The sequence below is a fragment of the Oenanthe melanoleuca genome, chromosome 3 (genome assembly GCF_029582105.1).
Source record: "Oenanthe melanoleuca isolate GR-GAL-2019-014 chromosome 3, OMel1.0, whole genome shotgun sequence".
Classification (NCBI taxonomy): Eukaryota; Metazoa; Chordata; class Aves; order Passeriformes; family Muscicapidae; genus Oenanthe; species Oenanthe melanoleuca.
Window position 1 is genome coordinate 29,589,099 of NC_079336.1, and position 18,472 is coordinate 29,607,570.

An 18,472-nucleotide genomic window follows, 5' to 3' on the forward strand; every position below is an offset into this window, starting at 1 on the left:
CTGTTTCAGTTTAATTTTTCCACTTCAAACTCTTTCTTTTTCACAAAATCTATTGCCACTTTTGGGCTTTCCTAAGAAGTCATCCTGTCACTCTCTCTTTCTTTGTGAATATAGGCTCAAACAATACTACATCTAGTTTTTAATAGCTACAGAGACCAAATGGGTGCAACCTCAGTTTCATGTGCACTCAGAAAACAAAGGTAAGAAATTGAGATAATTTAAGATATTTTTCTTAATGAGTGGTTTCCAACCCATCCTGATTTTGCTAATCTGCTCTGTAAGTGGTCTGAGAGGAGGAACCTGAAGAGGGAGGTACATGCATCTTGGTTTTCTATGTTTAGCTACATGTCATGTTATCTCTGCTTGGTCACTACTATCTTGAAACAAATTAGTGTTGTAAACAAACAAAGTGGATTAGATAGCAAACATCAGATTTCTGGTGTTACGCAAATCAAAAGGGCTTCAGCACTGCAATTATTCCTTTGCATCCACCAGTACAGAGGCACTGGTGATTAAACCAGTGGATTTAGTTGCTCTTAAAGATCTGCCTTTCAAGAAAAATTCAAATTCAAATTTTCCTTTTCTTATTGCTGTTTTTCCAAGAATTGTAGAATGTAGAAATCTTGAAGTCTGAGAGAGCAGGAAGTGTAAGAGATAATGTCCACAGGTATGGGACATGATATCTTAGCAGTGGTAAGACAAAAAGCTCTTTAATCACTTCATTAAATGAAGTAAATTCAACCCAGGTCATAACAGTAGACTATTTAGTGGCCTTCCCAAATTGAAACGAAATAATAAGAAGGCAATAATTGTCAAATTAATGTGAGTATTAAAATGAAAAGACAAATATAAATGGTATTTTAATATCACTTTTGTAGCATTTTAGTTGCTGCATGTCCACACATACATGGATATTCAGCATAGAGACAAAATGTCTTCTATGAGAATCAGATGGAAAGTTGCTCCTTATTTGGAAATACAACATCTTTTATTCCTTAAAACATATTTATTTTTACATTTTTCATTTTCTACCATAAGAATCAATTTGCTAAGATGCAGAAGCATTTTTGTTCTTTAAAGTTTGCCAACCACCCCAGGAAAGTAAAGACAGAAGAAACCCAAAACCTATTAAACCAGGAAATATGGTCACTGTAGCTCATGTGCCACCTACTCAAAGCTGGCACTGAACTGAGGTCAGGAAATACACAAACAGTTTCACTCCTGGCTTTTTGCAAATGTCTGCCACAAGCCTGTGGTTTCCTCAAAAGCATTTCTTCTTTGAACTTGCCTTAAGTATTTTTCTTAGAGCCTTTCTTAAAAAAAAAAAAAAAAAAAAAGAAACACAACATGGATTCATGGATTGATTTCAAGCAGTTTGGTATTAGCACAAAAAATTCACATTGAAAAACTGAATCTGTTACTGAGTGCTCAGTCTTCAGCTAAGATAGGTGATCTTTCTTTTCTCAGAGACACAGAGAACAAATTACTTGTCCAACAAGCAGGATGAGCACTCAAAAAAAGAAATGTGGGGTGTATGAGACTGTGAGACAAACACTGCAGATAGGCCACCACAGGCTGGGCACACTTTGTAATGCACGATAACATTTTCTTCCAGGGGAACAGGTAACTTGCATAAGGCAAATATGAAAAAGAATGCAAATGGTTTGTGACTTTGCAAGCCTAAATGCAAAGGGCATGGCAGAGTCCCACCACTTGTGTGCCAGTATCCTAATGTGCATTGTGATTTTCCTTACCCTGCCCTCCTGCTGTGGCAACAGCATTCTGTCCTTCACAAAACTTAGTGCTTAGCTAAGCAAGCCATCCCAAACTTAGCCAACATAAATAACATCTGATCAAAAGCTACCTGGAGGTGAACCCAAAACCGGCATGACGAATTCAAAACAAATTTGTTTCTCAACTCAAGCTCACACTGCAGGAACATTCAGTGGTGTTCCTCCAGCTCCAGACTTGCACAGAATGCGCTCACAAATGACACGAGTGGGCTGACACCTACAGATGTTTTACACGGAACTTTAGCGTCATTTAAAGGCAGAAAATACCAGGCCATGTCACTCTGAGGGGACACTGGGGTGGTCCTTTCCTCACCTCTCCCGCTCCTGTTCCAAGAGGTTGGTGAAGTCGTCGCTCTTGTTCATGTAATCCGTGTGTTTGTGTTTCTCGTTTTCCAGCTCGTAAACGGTGCGGCGGTGGCACTTCTCTGCCAGCAGGAGCTGCTCCAGCATGCGCCGGTACGTCTCCTTCTGCTTCTCTTCAAGCCTGTCCAGCTGGATTGCAGGAAAGCAGAACAGACTGTTTTACACTTGCTTACTTCATCTGATTTATTAACCAACAGTGTTGTGTTTGGTAAATGCGAGTCCCGTAATTTTGTGTCTTGGGTTTTGCATAAAGCAGGGACTAGAAATAACTGCCCCGTGAAAGTAATGATTTATTTGGATGGCATATTAGCAATAAACATCTGCACAGCTTTCAGATACACAAAGGACACAACTTCACTTAGCTTTAGGGTAACAAATAATATTGTTGCAGTGCTGTACTTCCCCTGAGGTGCTGTTGCACACTTTCTTCATTTCACAGGGAAAAAGCTGTAGCTCAGAACTCAGAGCCTAAGAGCCTGAATTCACACACCTGTATGGGGACTAGACCCTTGCATGTGGAGCATAAAGTGTAATCTGAAGGCTGAAATTTGAGTTACACATCTTTAACACACCGGTAAGTCTGCTGACATAAAATATCCAAATTATTGAGATTCTGTCCAGATTAAATTTTACATTACCAATACAATTAATTATTAGCCTTAGAAGTTTCCCCTCAGCCAGTTTTTTGACAGAAGTTCTCTTTATTTATCCACAACCCTTTGTCCTTTTTGTCTTGTGCATTTTTCTATTAATTTAATGTGCCAATTATTATTCAAACAAATAAACACATTCAAATAAATTCAAACACTAGAATCAGGGAGATGTGTCTAAAAAGTTGCCAGAGCACTCCAAATCCACCATAGGTATTAATGTTGTTCTTTTTGCTGTTTCATGGGTGCAGATGACCAACTCCAGCCTCCTCCCTGCTGAAGCAGCCCTCAGCCTTGGTACTTGCCTGGTTGCCTGCTCTGCCCACCCTCAACCCTTACCCTGTGAGAGTCTCATGCTCCTCAGCCCCAGCTGCCCTGGGCTGCTGTTGTTTCACAGGGTATCTCAGCAAACTGAGGGAAATAAGAGAGCAGGAATGCTCTTTTGAAATTTGCTCTCCAGGAGCTGACCATAGCAGTCAAAGTGAAAAAGCCATTGCATTTTATAAAAGAGCCAGGTTGGGTTCAGCTTTTCAGAGTAGATCTTTTGCACTTAATTCTTCTATTTTATTTCAACATAAGCCTTGTGAATCTGCACATGATGAAAGTTTTACACTGAGATCCCTGTCAAATTATCAGCTTCTTTGGAAAAAAACCTTGTTAGGCTCTTTTAATCTTGTTTGAGAGTATTCTATGTATGCTCCCACATACTAAGGTTTGATTTCCTTATTTACTATCATCCCAAAAATTCCAGGAAAAGCTTCAATGAGAATTCACAGAACAAAGATATCCCATGGTAGACACAATTCATGGTGAACAAATTAAATGTTCTAAGTGGATGAATTATGAAGATATGACAGGCACTACAGTGTGTGATATTGTACATATATATGCATGTACATATACATATTGTTGCATGCTCCTTCCCCATGACCTGGACTGTTATGAAACTGTGAACAGGAGCAATGGCTGTATGTTTTGGCATTCACACCAGCCTCAGACACTCTCAGGTCTACTCTAATTCTCATGTCTACTTGACATTAATTTATTGCTTAAATTTTAAAGTGCAGAGTCCTATAAGTCTCCTTTAGGAGCTGAGCTGACTTTGCAGTCCTAGAATTAAAGTGATGTAAAATGAATACAGATTTATGAACCCATAAACATGGTCAAAGTCAATCTCCAAAGGTCTTCTTTTCTTAACTACCCTCATGACAGTGTTCTAGTCAGTATGCCAAAAAAATCAAAGAGTAGTTATGAGTGCTAGTAGAGGTTGAAGCCTATCATTGAAAGGAATTTAAAAACTAGAAATTTAACACCCAAAGATTTTGGTCCTGCTTAACAGCACCAGCCTTAGGAAGCATACAACCTCTTTATGATGTGTTCAAATCCAGTGACTTCACTTACAAATTATTCTGCATATCAGTGAACAAGATTTTGTTTTCAGTGTACAAATGCTGTGTTATCTTCTTGCATGCTTTGCATGCATCCAAAATGCATGGAGTCTCACTTCTGGTTAGGCTTTCCCCTGTACAGACACAATGTTGTCAATCAAGAAGTGGTTACCTCTGAAATTGGTTTCTCATAGACATCTTCCCCTATGGATTTTTCTTGGGCAAGGATGGCATCCCTGTGTAGCACTCGAAGCACATTCTCTGGAGTTGCAGACCCATAATGAGCTTCTAAAACTTCAGGTTTGGTTTTCTCTGTCTTCAGCATGTGGATCACGTCCTCCCTTGCCTGTAATAATGCAAATCATTACCATGAGTCAACCTATTAACCAACAGGGAGCATGGGGAAAATAGGGGCATTTCATACGTACAGACTGCATACACAAAAATAAAATAAATTCGAAAAATGATAGGCTGTCAATGCAAATACAAAAATTTTGGGAGATATCAGATTAAACGTGATCTGTCCAATACAAATATTGTACTTTAAGGGATTCTGTTCCTGCATGACTTTACATTTGAATGCTATGAATTATCTGAGTTGCAGCTATAGCCAGGGAACATCATTATTCTTCATATACTGGATCTTAGTTGTTGCCCATGCTGTTCCTTGAAGGGATAAGGAAGTGAGTAGCAAAAAGCAGCATAAGTGAGCTGAACTAATATTTCTCAGACAGCTACTTCCTAGTCACTCCCTAACTGAATTTGCACCTAAATACTCTTTTTAAGTAACTTTTAAAATAAATTTTTCTAGGTGTTTTTCTTTAAACAAAACCCTAGTCATGCTGCATACCCCAGCTCAGGAGACATGGAAAATCTGAGCAAATCCTCCCAGCAGTGGAGGATGGCTGTGCTGCTGGGGCTGGGAGCAGGAGTGCACCTGTGGCCAAGGGCAGCCTGGAGCTGCCTGCCCCAGGTGGAAGCCCAGGTTTCAGTCAGCATGAGCAAACATCTGGGCATGAGGAGACAGCCCTGCAAGGCCACCTGGCCATGAGAAAGGACAAACACTTAAGCCAGGGCTCTGTTTCTAATCATACTTGCCAACACCTGTTAAGCCATCTGTAAAATGGGGGCAGGGCACCTGCTTGTCTTTCAAGGCATCTTTATGAGGCCATAGTCCAGGAAGGGACTGTAAAACCTACAGGGTTTTGGTGGGCAAAGGGGAGCTCCAGGATTTTCCTAGAGAACATCTTTCCCACAAGTTCAAATGGGTGGGGGAGCAGAATGTGCATTTTTCTTTTGCCTGCCTTTCTGATAACCCATGTGAGCTTGGGAAGTAAATTAAGTACTAATGAAAGGTTCAGACATTTTAGGGAAAAGTCCTTTACAAATTCTGCCCCTATGTAAGCAATGACTGCTTAAAGATTTATGAACTGAGCCAATATTTATGCTTTTCCATGCCATTCATATCAGCATTCAATTTATCCTTGTAGCAAATCTTAAATCTCTACCCAGAACCATAGAGGCACCACAGCTTAACAAAACCACCTGATTTTAAAATGGGCAAGAAAATAATTTTGGAAAATGGCAAAGACCCTTTTTTTTTTTTAAATTTAAAACAGTCTAACATGAAAGTAAGTAATGCACTCAGGTAAAGATCATGCCATCTAATTAAGAACTAGCCCAATTACACTGTATAAAATTTTGTAACCTTAAGTAAAATTTTTGCATTTGTCTGCAAGAGACAAATGCTAATTGGAATGGTATTAATGTTATTTCAAAATGAGAGTGGGAAAGGTTCATCACTCATGGTTGTTACAACTAAGTGAATTATGTGAGCTAGTCCCAAAGAAAGGCATGTACACCTTACTGCATCACATCCTGAGAGTGTGTCACTCTCAGTACAGGAAAAATGTTATTTTAGGCAAGTTCTAGACAAGTTTGTGAATGTATTACTTTCCTCTATCCCCATAGAAATAACAGATGTCTTAGTGTCTCCATCACCATGAGGCCAATGCTTCTATATTGAAGAAAAAGCCTTTAAAAGCTCCAGTAGGATAGCATGGGAGTATGGAGGGATTTCCAAATTCCAGATTTTATGATGTGTTGTCTTAAGCCCTTTTAGGAAGAGGCAGTTTCGAGGCCATGCCTTCATCCTGTCCCTGTGAAGGGATTTGGTATCCCACTGTGTGTATCCCTCCCCACAGGGGCCCTGTGCCACAGGCAGGCTCAGGGAGAGCACTGTGCACAGGGAGCAGAGCACAGAGGGATGGGGATGAGGATCCTCTGCACCGAGGGACACAGCCAATCATGCTGAAACATCTTTTTGTTTTGATTCTGAGACACAGAGCTTCAGGGACAGGCAGACCTCAGACCCTAAGCCATTTGGGAGGGGAGGAGGATGAGTTCCTTCTCTCACATTGTAGCTGTTGGACCCCTGTTGGGATGGCATAATTAAACACTGGCAGGGCTGGGCAGGGCAGACAGCTCGGGATTGGGGATTTAACACAGAGAATAGGCAGAGCAAAAAGCTGGACTCAGTGCCTGCAATGGTTATTTGATACAGAAATAGCTGGTGGAGGCAGCTGCTCTGCCCAGCAAGTGCCCCAGCCCCTGTCCAGTTGTGCACTGCCTGACTTTCCTTCAGGCCTCATTAGTCTGTCATCACAATTCAAATGGAACCACTTAAGCACAAGGGAGTAGGAATAAGAGCCCCTGAAAAAGGTAAGAATGTCCCTGCTGACTGAGAAAGGCCTCTGGAGGTTTGGGTCTCCAAAAGCCAGAGGGAGCCAAGCCAAGGGAGTGGATGATGCTGAATGGAGGAACTGACACCCCAAGGAGGAAAATAGGTGCCCAAGCTCAGGTCAGAACTTTGAAGAAAAAACCCCATTCATTGCTTCATCTTTAAAGGGAAGCAGTGACACAGGTAGCTCCGAGGGAACAGGGTAGGACAGTCAGCACTGAGCCCCCCTTGCTGTAGCCCATGGGGAGGGTACCTAGCCCAGAATCAGGCTGGCTGGCACCATCCCCACGGGCACAGCCTGCTGTCCTCTCCTGTCCCCCTTTTTGGGTGCCCTGCACTCTGCAGTTCCTCTGGATTTGGATGGTGTTAGTGTGCCAAGCTGCCTTTTGCCTTTCCTGGGCTCAGCCATTTCTCCTATCCTTATCTTTTCCAGGGTATTGGTTAATTCCCCAAGTACTTTGTTTCAGTTGTGATAACAGTTTGTGAACAACAAATGCCAAACAGACACACAGGTTGCTAGGAAGCATTGGACCAAAAAGGGAACCTAAATCTAATAATAAACTGGAGACAAGTTTGCTTTTATTTGGTCAGAAACAAGCTCCATCATAGGGAGATTCTGAAGGGCAGCTAACCTAGGTCAGAGAGACATCCAGGCAACGTCCTAACCTTCCATCAGCCTCGGGGTTTGTGAATTCCAGTTAGTCTCTCAGGATAGAGACTATATCCCCCTCAGGATAATATAGAGGGAAGGAGCTGAAACATGCCTGTGTATCTTGTGATTTCATGTTTTTCCAAATGGCCAATTTCCCCCTGAAACTACTAGAAGAGAGGTCAGATAGAGATGTTTTGTTCCAATGTATAGTGATCTGCAGGAAACAGGCCATTTTCAGAAACCAAGTCAGAATAATCTTGCAGAGGAATGCTGGGGCTACTTCAAAATTCACACCTATGAAGAGGCATGAAAGGCTCAGAGTGGGGGGTCCTAGCAAAAGAGAATTTTGTTGGCAAGCTGTTTCCACTGGACATCTGCTGCTGGTGCCTCCCTTGCCCCAAAGCACAAGGCTGCTTGGTGTAACACAAGGAAGATATTTCAAATTGCAAGTAAACTTGCATATAAATCCCAGAGAACAGTTTTTGGCTGTTTTGGTAGAAGGAACATGATGTTTGGCACAGGAAAATCATCTCTCAAGTCCTGTTTTTGTTTTGTTTTGTTGGTGCTGTGAGGAGAAAGAGCATCCCGGCTTGAGAAGACCACATATTGCAACAGCTTGTAACACAATAAAACTTATTTGCAAAACTCCAGAAGACTGCAATTAGTCAGAGAAGCTCTTTTAAGTTAAAATACGGAATTTTAAAAATTTACTTTTATTGGTTTTTCATTACTTTAATTGTCCTACAGAAAACTCCGAGCTACCTTTCTATCTGTACTGTTAAGATTGTGAGTTCTTGAAAATAAAGTGACTTTTCCATTCATGAAGTGTCCCAAGCACCTGATTCTCAAAGCAAAGGAACAAAGACATAAAGATGTACTAATTTAACTCCTTCAGATGCTTCTGCTGATAGAGGAACTGCAAACTTGAATTATGCTTGTTTTATGCTTACTGGAGGTGCCAAAATCTGAAGGTTGATGACCCCAGTTCTTGAGCACACCCATGGAGAGCCTGAGGTGCTGTGGAGCACTGCTTCACACAAAGTTCTGCCTGCTCTCCTTTCCCTCCCCTCTATTCCCCACTCATGAGTGCACTTACCAAAGATGTGGGTCTGTGTTACTACCTGGGAAATCTGAGACAGTGCTCCCCTTCTTTCAGGAGTGCACACTACTTGCCCAGATGGAAGGCTGACATGAGCCCACTCCTCACAGGGCTGCCCTGCAACACTCAGTTCTGGCAGAATAAAGTAGAAGGACTTTCTTTTGCTCACCGGCTTGAGCGGAGAAGGGGGCTGTGTTCCAAACCTCACTTTACTACGTGCCTAGTAAAATATTTAAAAGATATAGAAAGGATGTAAAGAGGTTCCTGCATAAAATTGAAACCATTTAGGAAACAATAGCATGACTCTGCTGCTTGTAAAACGGGTCTGGCAGCCTAGCAACCAGATTCCTGGTCAATGGAAGGACTGTTAGACAAGCCGGGCGCTCAGACGCGCTCCTTCCTCATGCCCTGCCCTGCCAATTTACTACAGCCCCCTCTCCCCATTCCCACAGTCTTTGGCCTCTCCCTTCAGCCTGCTGACAAAACTCAGCACCCACTAAACGGGGCATTTTTGCCACAGGCCATTTGTCACCTGGGAAATGGGACTGAACTGATCAAACTCGTTTCATATAAGGCATCTAGTAAATCGGGAAAAAATTCAGTTGTATTCAATGAATGGAGTCGAAGTAATCACTGTCACCTAGGAGTGAAACCCAACTCAAGATCATTTGCCAGTATATGTCCTAAACTTCTCTCCTGTTTTTTTTTTTTTCAGAATCGTAGTTTGTCTCTCTCAAAATCAGTTACTGGTAACTATTACCCTCATAGCTCCATGTTTGGAGGCATCTAACTACTTTACACCTACTTTAGAGAAATCTCAGTATTCCAGTAACATGACAACAATCCTTTTAGTTAGATGAAAGAAGTTTTGAAAACTCAGGAGCAGGACAAGAAATGCAATTATGTAATATTTTGGCAATCTAATATTTCCAGCTTTTGATTATTTCTCTTCTGGTTATGAAGACACTTTATTATGCTTACACAAGGAAGTGCACTAAGTAGCAGATCCTTAATGTTTATGAAGTTGTATTTTTCTTGCCAGTCATAAATGACAAAAAATAACTAAGAAACCACAGACAGGAGCCTGTACTTCTGCTTGTGTTGTTGTTCCTTGCATTGCACACAGTTCAGGTTATTTATAGCACAACAGCTGCTCTGTTCAGCATCCGAAACTAGATAAGGTCACAGGTTATCCATGTAATGTTGGGGTCTTACCAGCCACTGATTTCCTAAATGCCAGTAGGCTTTACAAATATTTCACCTAGAGTTAATGAACATCACACTCAAGGCATCCAGAGGGAGATCAGGAGAATGTTCTCACACTGCTTTCTGCACCATCCAGGACATGATGTGTTGCCATTAGGGCAGGAATAGCCTTATTTCTGAAAAGTTCCATCAGAGGCCTCAGAAAGTGGATATCACCAGCTTGGTTAGTTGACCTTAATGAAAGAAAGCACCTTCAAGCAGGGGTACTCAAACACCTGTATCTGAAAAACTTTCCTAACACTAATCCACTAGTCCCTGTTTAAGACCAGTAACTTCCATTCTTTCTTATTTTAGGAGGAAACAAGAACAATTAAAAGGAAAATGTACTTTCTTAATTTTGTCTCATACTAATATATATATATATATATATATATAATACAGAACATAATAAAAACTACTCCTGAGAGCTGGAATGACACTTTTGTTAAAGGCCTGATTGCTCACTCTAGCCTTTCATACTGCTACAATGACTGGGTGGCAATTTGCCTTCCAGAACAGTTATACTTATTGTAAAAAGCATGTTTCATAGCAGTAAAGTTTGATGCTCTGTTGCATATTGCATCACACAAAGCCCTTTTTGCTAAAAACTCAATAATTTTTTTTTTCTCCCACCAGTTATCTGAAGTAGCTTTGTTTATATCAATCAGTGATGTTAACGATACAAAATGCTGGCTAATTACATAAAATCATTGAATCAAAGAAGTCCTGAGTTGGAAGGGACCCTCAGAAATCATCAAATCCAGATCCTGGCCCTGCACAGGACAGCCCTGAGAATCACACCCTGAGCCTGAGAGCATTGTGCAAACACTTCTTGAGCTCTGTCAGGCTGATGCTGTGATCATTTCCCTGGGGAACCTGTTCCAGTGTCCAAACACCCTCTGGGAGAAGAAACTTTTCCTAATATCCAGCCTAAACCTCCCCTGACACAGCTTCAGGCCATTCCCTGGGTGCTGTCAGTGTCCCCCCAGAGCAGAGATCAGTGCCTGCCCCTGCTCTCCCCTCTTGAGGAAGTTGCAGAGCATGATGAGATCTCCCTTCAGTCTCCTCCAGACCAAACAAACCAAAGGATCCCAGCTGCTCTATGGCTTCCCCTCTAAACCCTTCACCATCTTCACAGCTGTCTTTTGGACATGCTCTAATAGCTTTATGTCTTTCTTATATTGTGGCACCAAAACTACACACTGGAGTCAAAGTAAGGCTGCCCCAGCAACATGAATACTTGTTTTTCTTGCAAGGAAGACTTTATATACAGCAAAGTTTTTTTTTTTCCTCATCTTTTATCTTAATTCAGTTTACTAATACTCAAAACTGTGGATTTCACTTGCATGAATTTCTTTTAAGTTTTCTGTATTCAAGTCTAGGTACATGATGCACTCTGGAGGTAAAGAGATTACTTCAGTGATGAAAAGTGACCATTGTTGATTGTTGATTTTGTGCAAAGGGTAAGTGAAATATATATCCAGAAATACAAATGATCCTTCATGAAGATATTAAACAGAACTCTCCTGTCTTCTCCACACCATGCAGAACTTTCTGGCATTGTATGAAGCCTTTGGAGCTCTACATTGTATTTTAATTTAATTGTGCACTATCTTTCAGTGATAATTCAGAAAGCTCTTCTAAAATCAATACTGGAGAAGAGGCACATGATAGACCAGCTCAGCCACTGCATAAATCTTCTGAAGTGGCTCCAGAAGAATTACATCAGAAATTAATTTGGCCTCTTTTGCTTGAAAAAGTCCCTGCTAAAGATTGCAGAGCTGAGGAGAAGCAGCACTGAGCAATGTTAAAGATTGCAGAGCTGAGGAGAAGCAGCACTGAGCAATGTATTACTTCTTCCAGCAAGCTTTGAAACAGATCAAATGAGCACTAGAAGACATCTGTCTGTTATTTCCTGCCCACACAGCTTTGTTCTGCTTTATTGCCAGAGCGCTCCATGGATGATGTCACTTTTTTCTGAAGAAAACAGGCCACCAGAGCCTTTCACTGACATAATTAATTATCTGTAGTCTGGGCCACAGCCAGCAAAATTCCCATGGCAAGGCCCTGAGAAGTATTAACTCCACACTGCTTGATGTTTTCAGAATTATTATGGTCTGGGATACCCTGTTCTTTTCACACTGAAAGAGTGCTTTGCTTGATATTACCAAGCCATGGGGCAGTTACTGCAGCATATAGAATTACAGTGTCATGATCCAGTCAGCACAGAGACACAAGGGCAAGGGGTCACTGTCAAGTTATATGTGTGACTCTGCATGTTGGGATAAATGCTCCAGCAATGCCTCACAATGGCCAAACCCACTGTTTTGGGTTTGCTGTATCCAGCCATAGAGTTTTTGTCTCAGCCAACATTAACTGTGTAATATTTTTCACATGGCATGAAGCCCATCAGCAAGCAAAAACCACAGATTGATCCAACTAGCCATCAAGTTGTCATGTTCCTTTTGTAACCAGAACTTGTTTTGTGGTCCATTAGAAGGTCTTTAGGAGGAAAAGAGAAGTGACTAATGAAAGGGCAATAACAGGAAAAGCATTTATTTTCCTCTTTCTTCTGTTATCATCTGGCCCTGTTAGCAAGTCTGGACCAAGACACAAGAGACCATGGATCATGGACCTCTTTCTTATGCTTCACACATAAAATTAACCCCACCATGCTCCAATTTCCATTCCATAAAGGAAATAATATTTCTCATGAATGAATTTAGTTCCCAAGTATATAGAAGATCTAGATATGCTGGGAATGCTACAAAAAACATGGCACTCTGACATCAATAGAATTGTTTTCCTACTGATTTTTCCCCATTTGTTATATTCTTTTATTTCCCCCAATTTCATGTTCTTCTATTCTATCATCCAATTTGTTGAAGCCCTTTAGAAACTAAAAAGTATCTTAATTAGATGTGTAACTCATCTTGTCTAAATTGCATTTTGCAAGTGCTACATTGGCAGTATAAGGAACAGAAGCATCTGAAATTGGGTGCTCTGACCTGAATTTCAGGGATGCACTTGAAGCTGCTGCTGTGAGTACCCTGTTTCCAAGAGGAACAAATCAGCCCAGGCAGTTTTTTTTTTCCACAGTGATCATGCTGCCTTCTGGCAGGAGCAAGAAACAAGGAGCAGGATGGAGCAAGACAAGCTGGAGCCAGCAGGGCTGTAACCACCAGGGTGATGAAGTCAGAGGCAATCCTTCTGCCTCCTCTGTGGAGACAGGAGCATGTGGGACACTAACAGACCTAAGTCTGTGTACATGTGTAATAAACTGTGTACACAACTTTCTCTTGTCCAAGCATTTTGTTGGCTTCACAAGATGTTTTTGAGTACTCTGTGCTGCACACTGTGCATCCAAGTTCCTGGTGGCTGATGAATGGGCAAGAGCAGTAGGACTGCAGTACAGCAAGCACTCACCAGCACAGCCAGTTATTTGAATGGAGGAATTGTCAGAGGAAACGAGGGAAGTGGCCAAACTCTTAGTGTGAAGGAAATAGGGAGGATGGGCAATGAAAAGCATGGAGTGAGAGCTCCCAGCCATGCCCACAATGCCCTCAGTTGTCTCCAAAATCCCTCTGATTCCCCCCAAAGTCTGTCCTCCTCTTTGCCCTCCCAAAGCCCCACTTGGGGACACACTTTCCCCTCTCTGTCCTCCAATTGTATTTCCAGGAATGACTCTGAAGCCCTTCAAATTTTACCTGAACTGCTGAGATTGCCTGAGCCAATACTGGAGAATTGGGGTTTCATTATGAAGCCACCTCAATATTTCTGTTTCTGACTTGTTTAAACTTGAAGGTGGCAAATGTCTGGAAGTTACCATGCAACTGTATTTGAGTTAGTTCTGTCCCACTCATTTTTCTGGCATGGAAGAGTGGATGCTACTTTTTTGCAAAGAAAACCAATCATTTCCAGGATAAGAAATCACTTGCAAAATCCAAACCCTTCCTGTCTCAGGAAAGGACTTCCTTTCACAGTGCCTCCCTCAGCAGTGCATCATTTTGGGTGCCACAGCTGCACAGCCCTCTGAAATAAGTCAGAGTTCACTTTATTTTGGACATCACACAAACACTCAAGGCAGCAATTTTGGAAGATGTGACAGGACACAGGATGTTCAGTAGGACCTGCAGTTTTCTATGTGAAAATATTGCATTTCTCTCACTTTAGTCAACCAATAGGTGGAGCCTTTAACCCTAGAAACAAGACATTTTCTCAGCCATGTTATCACAATTATTATGTAAAGACTTCTATTTGCATTTATTAAAGCTTGTTTTGGATGAAAAATAATCTGTTTTGCTCTCAAGAGCTTACCTGATCCTCAGCTAGAGGACAACAGACAAAAACTTAATAAATACACAGCTGGGGCAGCAAAGTTAATAAAAACAGGTTCATCTACCACTGCAATGTTAAATTAACAACTGGTGACTCAGAGTACTGGACAGCATTATGACATATAAGACATATGCTCGTTGCAAGCTCTCCAAAGAATCCCAGATATTTTAAAGCCAGAGAGCTCATGCATTTAACATTGATTGCAAAATGATTAGCCATGTCCTCTCCCACAGAGTGAACCTTCTCTCAAGAAAAATGAGAAAAGATACAAACTTCCTCATTACTGTTGCACTGAATATACAATTCTAGTCTGTAAGGGTAAAGGAAAAGAAAAATAAATAGTCAAATTGTATCATTATTTAAAATTAATTTTTAAAAGTTTGCAAGAGAGGATCAGTTTGGAACAAGACCAAAAATTAAAAAGCTGGTTTTGGGTAATTCTGTTTTGTTTTGAACAGAAGACCAAGAATTTAAAAAAAAAAAAACCCCAAGCTGTTCATACTCTTCCTTCCACTCTAGATAAGATGTTCAGTGGATCAGAGACACTTGCCAATTATTCCTCTCTCTTCTGATCCTTCAAGCCTAACAAACACAACAGATATAGTTCTGTTAAGTACAGCTCAGGCATTAATAGGGAAGGATGTTAAAATGTCTTTGTGACAGAGGTCTTCAGCCTACAGCTGTCCTGTCACAGTGACATTTTATTGAGGATCATTACTTTGAGAACCACATAATTATAAAGCAATTTTTGATGGCTATCATCCCCATGGTTGATAGAACCTCTGCTCTTTATTTCAGAGGGAGCAGGAAATTGCCTAAATAGAACAATTTAACTATATTTCAGTATACTGCCTTGCCTTATTTTTTTTTTTTTTTTCTGTCTCACAAAACAGCCAGGTTATATTTTAGAATTTATGATTTTGGGACTTGCTAGACAAGTTCACAAGTTCTTCATACCTCCTATGATATGTTCTGCACTTTGCACAGCAGCAAATGCAAGCTACAGAAAAAAAAAAAAAAAGCATACTATTCTGGACAAAATTAATCTCTGGTTATAAATTATTCAATAAAAATAGAAGAGAGAATCTGTGGTCCGAAAACTTTTTTTTTTTTTTTTTGTGCTGCAAAAGCATTCTTCACCAGGAAAACACAAACAAACCAGGGGTCAGTAAGAAAGGAGAGAATTTTTTAACTCATTGTACTGATATGCCAGACATTTTTAGGGTTTGTTTTTGGGCTCTTATTTTGCTACACTGTGGATACCATCTTTCTTTTCATTTTCTTGCCTTTTTTGTGCCCACTTTCCATGTCTCTAGCTTGGCTCTGTTTATCTCTGTTGTATTCCCTTTTTGCTTACACTCTTTTTCTTCTATTGCCCAGCCTCTTTCCCCTCATTCCATTCTGCTTAAATCACCTCTCCCTCCTCACATTAACCCTATGTTCTCTTTCTCCCTGTAGCTCTCTACTTGCCAAGGTTTTTCCCTTGGGGAACTTGTATGTCATCTGTAAGATATACTCATAAATCCTGAACTATTTCAATTCAATCAACACGAATTCACAGATACCCTACGTGCACTTTTCTCTGGCTTTACCTATTCTTTCTGCCTTGGCTCATCTGCAGCTTGTTAATCTGTGCTAATTGCTAATGACCATTTGAAAACTCCTTCTTTTCTCTGCTTTCTCTGGTGCCAAGGCAACTTGCCCCAGCTTTCTCTTCTGATTTCAATTCCTGCACAAGAAACACATCTGGTTTCTACCCAGCTATCTATCCCATATTCCTCTCTTGAGCATTCAGGCAGATCCATGTTTATTAATATTAATGCAAGAGTATTAAAAAAAGGCACTGAAGAAAAATATAGAAGTTTGTACAGCGTTTTTAACTAAACAACAACTAGGTGCCTCTCCCAGTGTTATTACAATATCTTGGAAAAGTCCATACAAAAGCAGTTTGAGGCATTACATGCAAGTTTACACATTGCAGCAAGAGAAAAAAGAGAAAAACATCACAACAACAGCCACAGAGTCAAATTCTCTTGCTTATACTAGTCAGACTGAGCAGTGATGGGAAGGCCAAGTAATGCCATGCTCCAGAGGAAGGCAAATATGAAACCAAATGCACAAGGCACCAGGGAGCTCTCTCCTACAGCAGTTCCAGCTACAGGCACCAGGTAAGGTGAACCCAGGGTGTAACTGCTGCTGGTCAAGGGGTGATGAAGACATGGAGAGCCTGTTTTGCCAGAGGAAACTGAAAGGAGGTGGCACAGCAAAAACAAAGGCTCAGAGGATGCAAGACTGCTGTCTACAAACACACCAGGCATTAAAGACAGGAGGGAGAGAGGTGGGCACTCAAAGCAGGATCACTGTATAGCAGAGCTTCATAAAGGTTTCACCAGACATAATTAAAAATGCTTTAGAAATTAAAAGGGATGAATGAGCTAAACATTAAAGCTTTCCAGTTCTGGGACTATTTCCCAATAGGAGTAGTAAAAGTAAGCAACCCACCTAATCTTAAAGCACAGCTTACCGAGTTAACAACAGAGGTAAAATGGAGCATTTGCCTAATAAATTAGATGCTGGTATTTGATATACAGTAGATCCTACAATTTTATCTCCAGAATTTTCAGGTCAGTCAATACATTTGCAGTATAAGGATGAGGAAAGTCTGAGTTGGGAAGTAACAAAAAGCAAGAGTAATAAAAAAGGTGACAACTAGAGAAATAAAGAATAGAAGAAAAGTGAATAGAGAAATTTAGATATTAGGAAAATTAGAGTGATTATAGAATAAAATTTATTATATAATATGTAGCCCTACAAAAGGGAAACATCCTTTCCTTTACATTTACGAAGCATAGTTTTCAGCCAGAAAGACAGACAGAAAAATACTAAAATGCCTTTTAAAATGTTAAAGTGCAATGGGTAGTTTATCACCTATACCCGTGTGAGTTAACTGACTTTGTTAAGAGAGAGGATTTTTCTTGTGGCAGGATGTGCAGCTGCTGATAAAGTGTTTCATAAGAACAAAACACAGACTCCTCTGCTAACCTTTCCCTGATGACCCAGGTTAGAAGAAAGTCTTGCAGCCCACCCGAAGGTGAGCTCCTCCTGTCTCTGAGATGAGAGCTCCTTCCCCCTGGACTCTCTTGTTTCAGCCACCAGCAACCAGCCTCCCATACCTGCCCTTCAGCAAGATACTGCTCTGGCACCTTGTGTGAGCATTCAAATTAACCATTAAATGCAATCTTGAATAAATACTTATAAATACTTATAAGGAAGGGACCTCTTTGACAGCAGAGTGATTTGGTGTCTCCCTTAGAACAAGGGATGCTATGTAAATAGGTTTACCTCTGAATATCTGCTGCACAGTGTTTCCCTTCAAATATCAAACCAAACCATGCCCAGTGTTACATTGGACCATTGGGAAATCTGAGGACTTGTCAGAAATTTTCTTGTGATTAATTAATGTATCACTTGTATCTTACACATACTGTTCTTCAAGACATCACATTTCACATATTGCCCATCTGCACCCTCAGGTCTGCAGCAGAGGAAAAGTGAAGCTGACATCTTAGTGTGTGTTTCCTTTACATCCCATGGCTGCATGGCTTGGAGGAGCTCTGCTCCTCAGCACTGCCAGGCTCTCAGGAAACATTTCCCTCAGCCCTAAAGCATGCAAGGGACCTCGACAGGAATGGGGGGCTGAGCTGCAGGGGATGAATGCCATGTTGGCACTGGAGAAATGCAGTAAAACATGGACTACAACAAAAGTTACTTCTTTTTAAATTGATGTGAAATATAGGAAACTGTCTCCCAAGCTTAAATTGTCCTCCAGCAATAGGCACAAAATCTGGATAAAAAATTACTTTTCTTGAAAAACCTAATGATTTGTAGTGGGATGCTGTCTTTGTAAACATACTTTTATTATTGTGGGTTTTTTTCCCCCAAACATGCAATAAGAGTGAGTCGTAAACATGTAGGAATACTGCTCTTCATTTCCTTTTGGGCCCCAATCAGGAAATGTTAAAAATCAGTGTTGGTATTGCTGAAGATTAATGGCTTCTGCTCAGAAACCATGCAGAAAGGGACTATATTCCTGCCAGGACAAATACATAGGCCATTGGACAAAAATCTGTGAACCACAGATAGTATTATATCATCATAGTAAAGATCCACACTGCCTGTCTTGCTCTGTAATTAATAATATTCA

General features: G+C 40.8%; 1 protein-coding gene across 5 annotated transcripts in view; it reads right to left on the minus strand.

Annotated features, from left to right (window-relative positions):
• FILIP1 (filamin A interacting protein 1) overlaps positions 1-18,472 on the minus strand; it is a 101,959-nt gene that overhangs the window by 37,875 nt on the left and 45,612 nt on the right. For all 5 annotated transcript variants that reach the window (XM_056487768.1, XM_056487766.1, XM_056487765.1 and 2 more), the window contains 2 exons: positions 4,367-4,540; positions 2,107-2,285 (listed from right to left, as the gene is read on the minus strand). In XM_056487768.1, the coding sequence (XP_056343743.1) occupies positions 2,107-2,285; positions 4,367-4,540 (353 nt within the window). The remainder of the gene's footprint in view (positions 1-2,106; positions 2,286-4,366; positions 4,541-18,472) is intronic.